Below are 13843 nucleotides of genomic sequence, written 5' to 3'. Positions count from 1 at the left end.
TGGAAGGAAAGCTATGACAAATCTGCTGCTGCTGCTGCTAAGTCGCTTCAGTTGTGTCCAACTCTGTGTGACCCCATAGACGGCACCCCACCAGGCTCCCCCGTCCCTGGGATTCTCTAGGCAAGAACACTGGAGTGGGTTGCCATTTCCTTCTCCAATGCATAAAAGTGAAAGTGAAGTCGCTCAGTCGTGTCCAACTCTGAGTGACCCCATGGACTGCAGCCCTGGGTCAGGCTCCCCCGTCCATGCGGTTTTCCAGGCAAGAGTACTGAAGTGGGGTGCCATTGCCTTCTGACAGTGTATTAAAAAGCAAAGACATCACTTTGCTGACAAAGGTCCGTCTAGTCAAAGCTATGGTTTTTCCAGTAGTCATCTATGAATATGAGAGTTTGACCATAAAGAAGGCTTGAGTGCTGAAGAATTAATGCTTTTGAACTCTTGTGTGGGAGAAGACTCTTGAGAGTCCTTTGAACTGCAAGGAGATCAAACCAGTCCTAAAGGAAAGCAACCCAAAGTATTCACTGGAAGAACTGATGCTGAAGCTCCAACACTTTGGCCACCTGATGTGAAGAGCCAACTCGCTGGAAAAGACCCTGGTGTTAGGAAAGATTGAAAGCAAAAGGAGAAGAGGGCAGCCGAGGATGAGATGCTTAGATAGTCATGACTCAGCCAGTGACTCAGTGAACATAAATTTGAGCAAACTCCAAGAGATGGTGAAGGACAGGGAAGCCTGGTGTGTTGCAGTCCACAGGGTCACAAAGAGATGGACATGACTTAGTAACTAAACTACGTATGATAAAGATGTGTTTAAAAATCGTTAATGATTTCTTAAACAAGATGTGACAGTTGCTCAGTCGTGTTTGACTGTTTGTGACCCCATTGACTATACAGTCCCTGGAGTTCTCCAGGCCAGAATACTGAAGTGGGTAGCTGTTCCCTTCTCCAGGGGGTGTTCCCAATTCATTGATCGATCTGGGGTCTCCTGCATTGCAGGAGCTACCAAGGAAGCCCCTTAAAAAAGATACAGGAGTGCCAACCATAAAGAGAAAATATGATATGTTGTTCTACATTAAAATTATGAACTTTTGTTTATCAAAAAATACAGTTGAAAGAATCAAAGTCAGAAAATATATTTGTAATACATAGATTCCACAAAGGACTCATATCCAAAATAAATTAATAATAAAAAATAAAATTCCTGTAAATTAACAGAGAAAAACCCAATAAAAGAATGAGCAAAGGAAAAAAAACCAAAATTTTCTAGTAGTCCAATTGAAAAAGGAAAAAAGGATAAAAGAGCAAAAGACTTGAACAGTCTGTTTACGGCCTTAAAAAAGAAAAACTGTCAATGAATATTTGAAAAGAAGCTCAGTCTCATTAGTCCTTTGTTGTTCAATCACTCAGTCATGTCCAAGTCTTTGTGACCCCAAAGACTGCAGCACACCGGGCTTCCCTGTCCATCACCATCTCCCAGAGCTTGCTCAAACTTATGTCCATTGAGTCAGCGATGCCATCCAACCATCTAATCTTCTGTTGTCCCCTTCTCCTCCTGCCTTCAATCTTTCCCAGCATCAGGGTCTTATCTAATGAGTTGGCTCTTCACATCAGGTGGCCAAAGTATTGGAGCTTCAGCTTCAACATTAGTCCTTCTAATGAATATTTAGGACTGATTTCTTTTAGGATTGACTGGTTTCATCTCCTTTAATTTGATCTCCATTAGTCCTTAGTGAAATGTAAATTAAAAACCACAGTGAGATACCATTATTATCCACTCTAACAGAGTGGTCAAAATTAGAAAGACTGGCACTAGTAAGTCTAACAAGTATGTGGAGGAACAAGCCGTAATGCACCCTGGTGATCCCACTTGGCGAAAGGGAACGCATGCCTGTAACCCAGCCACTCTCATTCTAGATAGATCCAACAGACACAACATGCACAGAATGTCCAACAGTATATTCTAGATCAGGGTCCGCAGACTACCACCCACAAGTGTATTAGTGTGGCCCACAGATAGAAATGCTTTCTACATTTTTAGTGCATCTTAAAAAAATGAAAGAATGTGTGCTGAGACCATCTGTGACTCATAAACCCTAAAACATTTATTATCTGGCCTTTACAGAAAAATGTTTTCTGACCCTTATTCTAGGTCTGAAACTGGAAACAAATCAAATGTCCATTAGCAACAGAATGGATAGATAAATCGTGGTATGTTTATATGATGAAATAGTGTGCAAAAATGGGGTGAACAATCTATTGGCATGCAACAACACGATGGAATTTCACACATACTGAGAATAAGGAGCCAGATTCAAAATGAACATGTTGTATGTGTTCGTTTATATCAAATAGGCAAAAATAATCTGTGATGTTGGACCTCCCGGGTGGCTCAGTGGTGAAGAATCCACCTGCCAAGCAGGAGCTCGCAGGTTTGATCCCTGGGTCAGAAAGATCCCCTGCAGAAGGAAAGGGCAACCCAGTCCAGTATTCTTGCCTGGGAAATCCCATTGACAGAGGAGCCTGGTGGGCTACAGTTCATGGGGTAGCCAAGAGTCGGACATGACTTAGCAACTAAACAACAACTATCTATGATGTTGAAGTCGGGATAATGGCTGCCCTTGGTGAGCAGTGTTTAGTGGCACAAAAGGGGATTTGGAGTCGGACATGACTTAGCAACTAAACAACAACTATCTATGATGTTTGAAGTCGGGATAATGGCTGCCCTTGGTGAGCAGTGTTTAGTGGCACAAAAGGGGATTTGGAGACCTGGTGATAGTCCATGTCTTAGTCTGGATGTTGGTTATTGACAGGTTTATTTTGTGAAATTTCATGGAATGGTTTTGTGCACTTCTCTGTAAGTTATACTTTAACTAAAAGTTTGTTTAAATGTCCATTTGCTATACATGAAAAAAAGCATCTACCGCAAGGGTCTACTACCAATCACAAAGTGATATTCCTCCATCACTAAAAAGCCATCCGCTGACAGCATTCTCACCATTGCTTATTGCCTTATCAACCACAGCTACTACATCTTAGTTGGATTAAATATATACCTTACCCTTTATCCAAACTGGTCACTTTAAAAACTAGCACTTTCTTCAGAGTCTGGCATTACGGCCTCAACACACCCCAAGCTCATGCAGAACTTGACAAGAGAACATGATGAGCCAGGTATTGGCCACCAGACCATCTGAGCAACCGTGAATGTAGGTGTAAATGCAACAAGTTTATACCTGTACATGCTCCTAAGATTCTCTTCATTCTATATCTCGTCATTTTTTCCCTCTGTTTTTTCAAGGTGGTGTACACCGTCTAGAGTCTGTTGAAGAATATAATGAACTGATGGTGCGACATGGTGACCCCCGGGCCAGGATGTTAGAGGTCTCCCGAGATGGCCGGAAGCATTCCCTTCCCCAGCTCCTGGACTCGACGGGCACGTCACAGGTAGCACAGCACTGTGGAGCCCCTGACTTTCTTATCCAGTCATAGCTACTTGGCTACAGGCAGAAGAGCACGTTTTGAACCATGGGTCTCCAGGTTTTCTGTTATTCTCTCAGAGGCCAGCAGGAGCTTCATGTTCTGAAGACCTGTTTGTGTATGAGGGCCAGAAGTATTTAGGACAAGAGATATAGTATAGTCAGTAAGGTCTATCCAGGGAGGCTAGAGAGAAGTCAGCTTAATATTTGGAAATAGAAGAGAAGGGGGAAAAAAATCCCTTGTTGAATCTCAAAATCTCCATTCTCTTCCACTGTGTGTTTTGGAAATGAGAGCCACTTCCATTGCCAGGAGACAATGGCGCCTCACGGTCTGTGGTGAACCACCGTCTCTTGTTCCGTGGGTGTGTTGTGTGTCGGCAGAGCCTGGTGGGTAGGTGGGTGTGGATACGTGGCGGGGTTGGCTGTGGTGTGTGCCTGGATCCTACCTCTTATACAGTAACGGCTCCAACAGCCAAAGTCAGAAGAGACTGCAGAGAGGGCTGAGGGGGGTGGGGATGTTCATATTCTGTCCCCAGCAGAGCTCAGGACTCCGCAGCCCTGCACAGGGGCTCCCCTCGACTTCATCGTCCTCAACCCAGTCAATACCTGGTGGACGTCTCCTAACCAAGTCAGGAGCAGGCTCAGTCTCTGGGAACTTGTGGAGTGTTCTTCCAGTCCTGGCACCGTCAGCCAGAGCGCAGAGGGGTCACTGGCATCCGGTCCCCAGGCCTCAGTGAAGCAGAGATGGGGGGCAGAGGGAGTGACAGCTGTGATACCCTTAAGTGCATGGAGACTCAGGTATCAGAGTTCTAGAAGACCTAGCTCAGGTCATCTGGGTTGGGCTCTTGCTTTGGGTGTCTCACATTTTTACGGATAGGGTAGCTAAATCCCAAAGAGGTTGAGTATTTAGTTCCAAGCGATACACCAGAATCACTGTGCAGAGAGTTTGGCCTGACCTGAATACAATTAGAAAGTGCCCGTGTTTCAGAGGCCGCTGCTGATTAGGCTGTCTTGTGCTGAATCCACCAAGGGCCACTGAACTTGGGGCAATGAGAAAAAGCAGAGCAGAAAACTCGCATGAGGCCTGGTTAAAACCCATGTCTGGAGACAAGTGTGTGTCCTGGGCAGCATGATCCAGTTGGATCAACGGGGAGATTAAGAAGCCGTCAGAGAGCCACATTGCCAGAATGTTTTGGTCAGTGCGGAAAATGAAAGCAGGTCTACTGTTGTCCTGGCCAAGGATGTCTAGCACTAAGGTGCTGACTTCTTAACTGACTCACGAGGAAACCTGACTGTATTTATGGCCGGAAATGATCTATTTCCAAAGTCCAGGAGATGGTGAGGGACAGGGAAGCCTGGTGTGCTGCAGCCTACTGGGTCATGAAGAGTTGAACACGATCTGGCGACTGAACAGCAACAAAAGAACAGGCTTCTAGGAACCAAGAAACACAAGCTAATGCAAGATTTTAAACAAGAAGCTGTTTTTTCCTCTTCGAGTTGTTCTTTCTTTTCTGGCTTCTTTTTTCTGCCTTTTTCTCTTTCTCCCAGGATTTGCCTTTCTTTCTTTCTTTCCTTCCTTCCACTTTTGTTGATTAGTTGTTAAGTCACATCCTAGTCTTTTGTGACCTCACAGACTGTAGCCCACCAGGTTCCTCTGTCCATGGGATTTCCCAGGCAAGAATATTGAAGTGGTTGCCATTCTCTACTCCAGGAGATCTTCCTGATCTAGGGATCGAACCCACATCTGCATGGGCAGCGATTCTTTACTGCTGAGCCATAGGGAAGCCCCTTCCTCTCTCCTCCTCTCTTTCTCTTTCTCTCTCCTATCCTCCCTCCACTAAAAAGTATCGTCTAGATTAGAGCTACCCAATAAAGCTTTCTGCAGTGATGGAAATGTTTTATGTCTACACTACCCAGTATGGTAGCCACATGTGCCTTTGAAGCACATGAAAAGTGGCTAGAGAGACTGAGGAATACATTTTTAATTTTCATATATCTTAATTTAAATATAGATGACCACAGGTGGGCTCATGGCTGCCAAATGGGATGACAGAAGTGTAAAAGTGCAGTGAGACCCCTAAAACTCTTCAGGACAAGAGTGAGGCCTGCTGGCCTCTGATTCCTGCAGGGCAGATGGAAGAAGGCTCTGCTGGAGGTTGTTGATCAGAGAAAGAGTTCCCTTGTGAGTCTGCACATGAACCTCTATATTCGAGGGCTATGCCTGGCTGTTTCCATAATTGTTGTAGTTCAGTTGCTCAGTCGTGTCCAACTCTTTGTGACCCCACAGACTGCAGCACGCCAGGCTTCCCTGTCCATCACCAACTCCCGGAGTTTGCTCAGACTCATGTCCATCAAGTCAACAATGCCATCCAACCGTCTCATCCTCTCTTGTCCCCTTCTCTTCCTGCCCTCAGTCTTTCCCAGCAACAGGGTCTTTACAATGAGTGGCCTCTTCACATCAGGTGGCCAAAGTATTTCCATAATAGTTTCGGTAAAAGGGTGGTAACCTTGCCAAGCCAACATCATTTTCTTTTTTTTTAAATGAATCAGAGGCTGGGAGGCCAACATAGCGGACAGATATTATGTAAAACTGCAAGATATAGTTGTTCTAAGCTGCTAGGAACACGAAAATATCATTAGCAGATCTCATTTCTACCTTCGAATGTAGAATATGCTGATTAAGGATAAAGACTATTTTCTAGTGTCTTTTTTTCTCATATTAAACATGAAATGATTTTGTTGTTTATGCTAGAATATCTATGTCATTTAAGAAATGTATGATTCTAAAAAGAATAGCAAGGAGCTAGATTGTCACAGTGCTTTAGGAATAGATTCATTTACTCTCTTGTTTATATTATGAATGGTCCACACTGCTTACACCCACCCTCTGGACTTGGTGGGTGATGGGAAGGGAAAAGAGATCAAGATTTTGAGCTGCTGCGTGCCAGAAAGGGAAAGTGTGGCTTGTGGAAAAGTATTTAATTTTCCAAATGTGAGGGATCAGAGCTGAAGCTGCTGCAGTCTCTCAGAGGGATTTTTTTATACGGAATAACAGTTGTCTGGGTTTGCGGTTTGGGTTTTATAAGAAACAAAAGCTTGCTGAGTTTTGAGTGAATGAATTGAGCTTGAAATGATGAGCTACTTGCTAACCATGACTGTGAACTTGGAGTGGGGGCAGGGGTGACTTCCAGCGGAGACCCTGACCAGAGGATGCTCATTCTACGTCTCCAAGGCCACTCGGTTTCTGGTCCCTTACTCCACTCCAGAAAGCAAAAAGGATATGTGGAGTAGGCTCGAGGAAGGTGCAGCTTAGGTTATTTATGTGGGGAAAGAAGACGTGGCAGTCCATCACAGTTGGGGCTGTTCCTCCAGTGTGCTTTATAATAAGCTTTATTTAACCCACTGGACCAGGTATGGACCACAGGCCAACGGCCATCTAACACAAAAGACAACTGAGGTTTCCCAAATCTGAGTATATTTTTATACCAGGGACCACAGCAGGATAAGTGAGACGATCTGTGACCTCATGTGCTGACTTTTAGGAATACCACATTGTGAAGAAGTCCACTCGCTCACTAAGCACAACTCAGGTGGAATCTCCGTGGAGACTCATCCGGCCGTCAGTCATCTCCATCATTGGGCTGTACAAAGAAAAGGGCAAGGTGAGCTCTTTTGTGTGCACTGTTTTGCTCTCTAGGTAAATGCTAGTATATATATTTTAAATGATTCCTTTTTAGTGTTGTTTTTACATAAAGTAAGGGAAAAGGTATAAAGAAGAATCAAGTAAGTAGCCTTTGGGTAGATTTGAGTGGACACCCTGGCATCCTTTCCCATGGCCCTGCAGGTGACATCATCAAACCCTTTTTGCCCTTATGATTTCAGGAGTCATCACCTGGCAGCTAGGGCACCATCAAGGGGGGGGTAAATGCCCCAGCTTGTACCACTACTGAAAGAAAATCAGACCCTGCCGCTTCAAGGAATGCCCCCTTGTTATCCTTTTGAATGAATTTCATGGCATTTCCATTATCATAAGAGGAATAATGACAAATAATTTGTTACACAAATATCAAAATAGCCATTTTGATATCCATTTGATATTATACAAAAATGAATAAAACAGATATGGCACCTGCATAGCTATGAGCTATTAATTGATCCATGTGAAACTGACATCTTTGGAGAGCAAAAGATTGTAAAATGTCAGCAATTTCAAATGTTTACCTAAAACTTTTCACCCTTTAATATAATGCATAGCTAGCATAATGCAAGTGGATCTGAGGAGGGTCATGGTGAGGGGAACACATGAATTTGTAGCTACTAACTCAACTCTACGGGCTTCCCTCATGGCTCAGATGGTAGAGAATCCAACTGCAATGCAGGAGACCCAGGTTTGATCCTTGGGTCAGAATAGACCCTCTGGAGAAGGGCATGGCAACCCACTCCAGTATTCTTGCCTGGAGAATCCCATGGACAGAGGAGCCTGGTGGGCTACAGTCCATGGGGTTGCAAAGAGTCGGACACAACTGAGTGACTAACACTTTCACTTTAACTCAACTCTGAGTTAAATACTACATTGGGGGGTGCCCTCAGTGAAGAAGTGCACTGACAACCTGCACCCCCATCTTTCTGCGTCCAGGGCCTTGGCTTTAGCATTGCTGGAGGTCGAGACTGCATTCGAGGACAGATGGGGATTTTTGTCAAGACCATTTTCCCAAATGGATCAGCTGCAGAGGATGGAAGACTTAAAGAAGGTAGGAGAGAACCTTCTGGTGGTCCTCAGTGAGCTCTGATTCTAGGAGAATCTGCCCCCTGGCAAGGTGTGAAGCAAATGCCTGAGTGGCTATGGCTCTGGGCTTGGTAGTTGGATAGACTTGGGCTGAATCCAGTGCTTACTCAGGACCTTGGACAATTCGCATAACCTGAGCTTCACTTTCTTCTGTTGTAAACTTGGGATGTGAATACCTACCTTGAAGAACTGTTGTGAGGATTACAGGAGACGTTATGTGAGAAGTGGCTTGAGTTTTTAAATGTCTGTCTTGTCCCCGTGATCTTTGAAATTGCCTTGAAAATTCCTGAGCGTTTACAGTGCATTCTTGTTTGGGGCTGGAGTACATAAACATCTTTCACCAACCCCATAGCACCTACCATTTTTGACACACCTATGCATACTAGACAAGCACTGTTTGCTCCCAGCTTTATTGAGATATAATTGATAACTGTGTGCATTGAAGGTGTACGTGATAACTTTATACACTTGCATATTGCAGAATGATTGCCAAACAATGTTAATGAATACCTCCATCACCTCACGTATTGACCTAGTGTGTGTGCATGTGATGAGAACATTTAGCATCTTTCTTAGCAATTTTCAAGTATATAACCCAGTCTCATTAACTATATGCACCAATCTGTGCCTTAGATCCCCAGAACTTGTTTGTGAATCCTGATTTTTTCTCCTCCTTATTAATATACTTCCTGCATGGAATGATTGAATCATACTATTACTAGTTACCTTCAAAAATGCTGTGACCGTTCAGTTCAGTTGGTGCAATTATGTTGTGTTTAACCAGCTTATTTCTTTTAAACTGATAGGAATAAATTGGAATCTCTTTTTTTTGTAGGCAGAGCGATCCCAGAAGTCTGTGTCCTAATGATAAGCCATGACCAGGCTTCATATTTTAATGGCAGAATTTTTTCTTTCTTTCTCAGAGGAAGGGTTAACCCCCAGGTGGTGTTTGTGTCTCATTTCCCAACAATGTAAAATTCTAGCGGAGCATTTTTATAATGGATGTGCCATGTGTTCACTTGACTGAAATTCATCCTGCAGTGCTAGCAGAATAGGGTAAAATGGCAGGGAAAAAATCAATAGGAGAGGTTAATAGCACTTGCTTCTCCTAAATCCTGTATTTTCGTATGTATTCACTTACAATAAATAGAGGTCATCAGAATGGTCATCAGAACCTGTTGAATTGATCTGTCTTTTAAGTAATCTTTAAAGATTTTTAAGAGCATGAGTGATCATTTTAATGTTTCTACCTTTTTCTCAGGTGGAAACAAACCAAAAACCTCACCTAGTTGAGTCTTGGTTATGCCAGGTGATTTTTAAACAGATTATTTCACTTGTTTTGCAACATCTGTAATTGCATTTACAGAAAAGGCACATAACACATGGGTTCGGTGCTGCTTGCCTTTTTAATCCTGTGTACAGGGTTCCTTTAATGGAATACCCCGTGTGCTCCTGGGATCGGCTGTCCGTGCGAGGTGAAAATGTGTGTTCATGGGCCACTCTGCACTCTGTTATAAGGGAGTTCCTCTTCTGCACCACACTGCTGTGCAGGGTTCAGCTTGTGCGCCTTTGTGGTGTTTTTGATGAACTGTTACTCCAAAAACTAGAACGTAACACAGGAATCCAAAGCCGGAAACTAGCTTTAAGTCAAGAGAATGTCCGAGCTCTATTATGTTCCCAGCAGACACTATCAACAACTTGAAAAATGACCTGACTGTGCCTTCTTGGAGTTGAAGATGAGTTCAGGATAGTTTGAGAGAGAACGAGAATGAGAGCAAGAGAGAGAAAGAAATTTGGTATTAGTCTACAGCAGTCTCCTAGATCGAAGTGTATACTAACTTGCCAGCTTACTGACAGAACCTTGAACACCATTAAAACCAAGCATCTAGACTGTGGGGCTGCACGTAGATGTGAGGCCGCCATTCCTAAAGAATATCTCATGTGTTTCCTTGTCTCTGTCACTGAAGCCGCTTTTCACACACCATGTCTTTCTGAAAATACAGGCTTGGCTTCGCACGTGTTATGGGTGTTTGTGCTTCACCACCAGTGGGTGTAAGTTGTGAACCAAAGACTGTAAGAAAAGGGTAGGAATTCAGTCTTTGTAGTTTGATTTCTAAATGTAGAGCATGTATTATCAGACTTGGTAGTGGCAAGAGAGTAAGATCTTGATGCTTCCCACAGTTGTTTTAATTAAAGGTGAAAATAGAGAATTACCGCAGAATAACATACAATGTCATTTATTGAACCATTTTGTAACATTCCTTGGAGCTAAGCTAATGAGAGTAGATTGGAACAATAAAATTCATCTTAAAGAGTTGTAAATCAGGGATTTTATGGTATTTTATTTAATACTGACCAAGCAGTTAGATTCCAGTAAACTAAAGCTTGATGTTAATGTAATTCCCAAATTTGCTCACTAGGGGATGAAATCCTAGATGTAAATGGAATACCAATCAAGGGCTTGACATTTCAAGAAGCCATTCATACCTTTAAGGTAAGGACATTCTTACTGACCTCCTTTATCATAATCTTTGTTTTTCTTTATTTCATTCTGGTTTGGGTTTGGTGATTTTTTTTTCTCCCATCATTTGATAAAAGGACAACCTGAATGTTTTAGCCCTTCTTCCTGTTTTCTCAGCAAATCCGGAGTGGATTGTTTGTCTTAACGGTACGCACCAAGTTACTGAGCCCGAGTCTCACGCCCTGCTCCACACCCACACACATGAGCAGATCAAGCTCCCCAAACTTCAATGCCAGCGGGGGAACCTCAGCAGGGGGCAGTGATGAAGGCAGTTCGTCCCTGGGTCGGAAGGCCCCCGGGCCCAAGGACAGAATCGTCATGGAAGTAACCCTCAACAAAGGTGATACCAGCTTGTCCTCATTTCGTTACATTCTCTCAAATCATAATTTGTAATCTGTTCTTGGGTTCATTTTTTTTTATATGTCTTTTTCTATGAATTGCTTCTTTGGAACATTCTGCTACCAACAACATATGGCGTTCTCTAAATGGGCAGTAGGATCAAAAGGAGAGATCTCAGTCACTTCACTAAAGTGAAGAAAAGTTCCCCGTAGCTCAGTTTTTTAAAGCTCTCTCTGGATGAATCACTGTGTGTCAGAGACTCATGTTAAAAACATCACTCACTAGCTGAATTCTAGGGCCAATATAACATTTTCAAGGAGAAAGAATATAGTTAAGAATATAGCTAACACCAGTAACTAAAAATCCTGGGTAACACCAAATCTTACTGCTTTTAATCTTTGCCTCCAGTGGTAGAAATATGATGAGCAACTGAACAACCTAGAAATCAATGGGAGGCAAAAGAAAGCCTGAAGTTGTATATCCAGAATAGAAAATGTTACTGGGACTCTGCCTGTTTCCAAAAACAGATTCAAGGAGACCCTTCAGACTAAGAAGAGAATGGACCATCAAATAATTCACAGTCCATAGTTAGCCCCTGGTTCTGCCATAGACTCATTTCATTAAAAGAATATGGCTCAAATTGACAAAGAAAAGTAAAATGTATATCCTAAGTCTGGTCTAAAAATAGGTGGTTGTTGGTCAAAGTATACATTAATGCAGATTCAAATTACTGATACTCCTTTTCTTTCTTTCTTTTGATTTTGTTTTCTTTCAATGATGCCTCCCACAGAGCCCAGAGTTGGCTTAGGCATCGGTGCCTGCTGCCTGGCCCTAGAAAACAGCCCTCCTGGCATCTACATCCACAGCCTTGCCCCAGGATCAGTGGCCAAGATGGAGAGCAATCTGAGGTTGGTTGTAAACCTGAGAGTTTAGAGTTCTGGTGGATTTGTGAATATGTGAATACATACATAAGATACCTGCCCTGTTACATTCCCTTGTGAAATTCTAAATGTTTATATTATTTTGCGGTCATGTAGCTAGAATTACAATCAAAAGCATCTCCAAAGATGAAAAAGATAAATGAAATTTGGTTCAAGAATTCCAGATCTTGGCTTTCCCTACCAGTTCTGTTCTATTTGGACTCAGAAGTTCAGTTTCAGAAACTTGACACAATCCAAGTCTATGTAGATACCTATAATTATCCAAATATTTTCTTTCTCTTTCATACACATTTATATAGAATTCATATAAGCTGCTGGGAACTATTCAAAATGGCTCAGAATCACTGGATACAAGAGAGTCCTAAGATCATGCCCTTGAACAGGAGGCCTTTATTATTAAGTACAATCTCCTGAACCTTTCCTGTTGTTTCATTCCTTTTTGAGACGTGATGTCTAGATGGTTACTGTCTGAAATCACTGCGTGTCTGATTTCTCAGTTCAGCTAGCTGAGTTGTAGCTTGGGTATTCTGTTTATACAAGAGAAGTTTCAGTGTTCTATTATATAGTAATTGCAGTGGGTCTGTGCCCACCTAAACTTCACAAGAATGTACACGTATTTCATGAAGCACTCTGTGCAAACAGTATCATCTTTCTCTCCTCTAAGTTTTCAGGTCCTTGAGCAGTTGAGGAATTATCAAAATGACATTCCTTGAGGTTGCCATTTTGAGGCCCTGTTAATAGATTATATTATGTTTTTAGTTAATCATCAGAGTGAATTTCCATATTGAAAAAAATTTAGCAAATCATCCAAAGTACATTAAAGAAAATATACTTTTAGAACCCAAGGAAAAAAATCCTTTAATGACATCCCAAGATGATGTTTCTTTCTTGAATGGTTCCATATGTCTGGAGCCTGCCAAATGACCATTCTTCAAACCCCACATAAAGACTCTTTGTTTTCTCATACTGAGTTCTCTCCCTATAATTTCAAGTCAAAATGGGCATCTTGTCCCCAATTTCTCATTTGTTCAAATCTGAAACGTTTTTACAAATTATTGGGTAACCTTTGAGCTTCAGATATTTCCTTCTTAAATTATATTACAATAATCATTTCAATATGGTAGGGGAAAAGCAACTGGTGGTGGTTGAGGGACTGTCACTTGATGAGCAAAGGTAGGCAAACCTGAGTTCAGCAGTGTGTGGCATCTGGGTGACCTCTCCGAGCCCATGGTCTTACCTACATAATGGGAATAATAATACCTAGTCAAAGCATTGTTACATAAATTTCTTTTTATAGTACTTGGCCTGCAATATGTGTTTGAGTAATAGTAACCTTCATTGTTGTCCTTATTATCAATTTTAACTTTACTACTTCTGAAAATACAGGTAGATACCCATAATGGTCTTCGTCAGTTTAAAACCTAATGTGTTTATGAGGGTTTTGCTTTTTTATACGTATGCAAAGATGCGAGGATATCATTTGCTCCTTAAAAGTATTCAGAAAAGATTTCATATTATGTAAACCACTCCCAGAAGGAAGTCTTGTGAAAAACTAACTGTTACTGCAGAGAGTTGATCATGTTGTCCTCCCTAGCCGCGGAGATCAAATCCTGGAAGTGAACTCCGTCAACGTCCGCCATGCTGCTTTAAGCAAAGTCCACTCCATCTTGAGCAAATGCCCCCCAGGACCCGTTCGCCTGGTCATCGGCCGGCACCCTAATCCAAAGGTGAGGTATCCCACACTGTCCTAAGTCTGGGAAGGCAGCTGTTTGTCCAGTAGCAA

General features: G+C 42.4%; 1 protein-coding gene across 1 annotated transcript in view; it reads left to right on the top strand.

The window, feature by feature from the left end:
• PDZD2 (PDZ domain containing 2) overlaps positions 1–13843 on the top strand; it is a 412595-nt gene that overhangs the window by 361841 nt on the left and 36911 nt on the right. Inside the window, 7 exon segments of the mRNA XM_070357681.1 lie at positions 3296–3441; positions 7016–7135; positions 8110–8224; positions 10680–10753; positions 10898–11120; positions 11910–12027; positions 13655–13787. Coding sequence (XP_070213782.1) covers positions 3296–3441; positions 7016–7135; positions 8110–8224; positions 10680–10753; positions 10898–11120; positions 11910–12027; positions 13655–13787 — 929 coding nt within the window.

The sequence above is a fragment of the Bos mutus genome, chromosome 20 (assembly GCF_027580195.1).
Source record: "Bos mutus isolate GX-2022 chromosome 20, NWIPB_WYAK_1.1, whole genome shotgun sequence".
NCBI lineage: Eukaryota > Metazoa > Chordata > Mammalia > Artiodactyla > Bovidae > Bos > Bos mutus.
The sequence above is the reverse complement of the archived record's forward strand: the minus strand, read 5'-3'. Positions and strand labels throughout refer to the sequence as shown.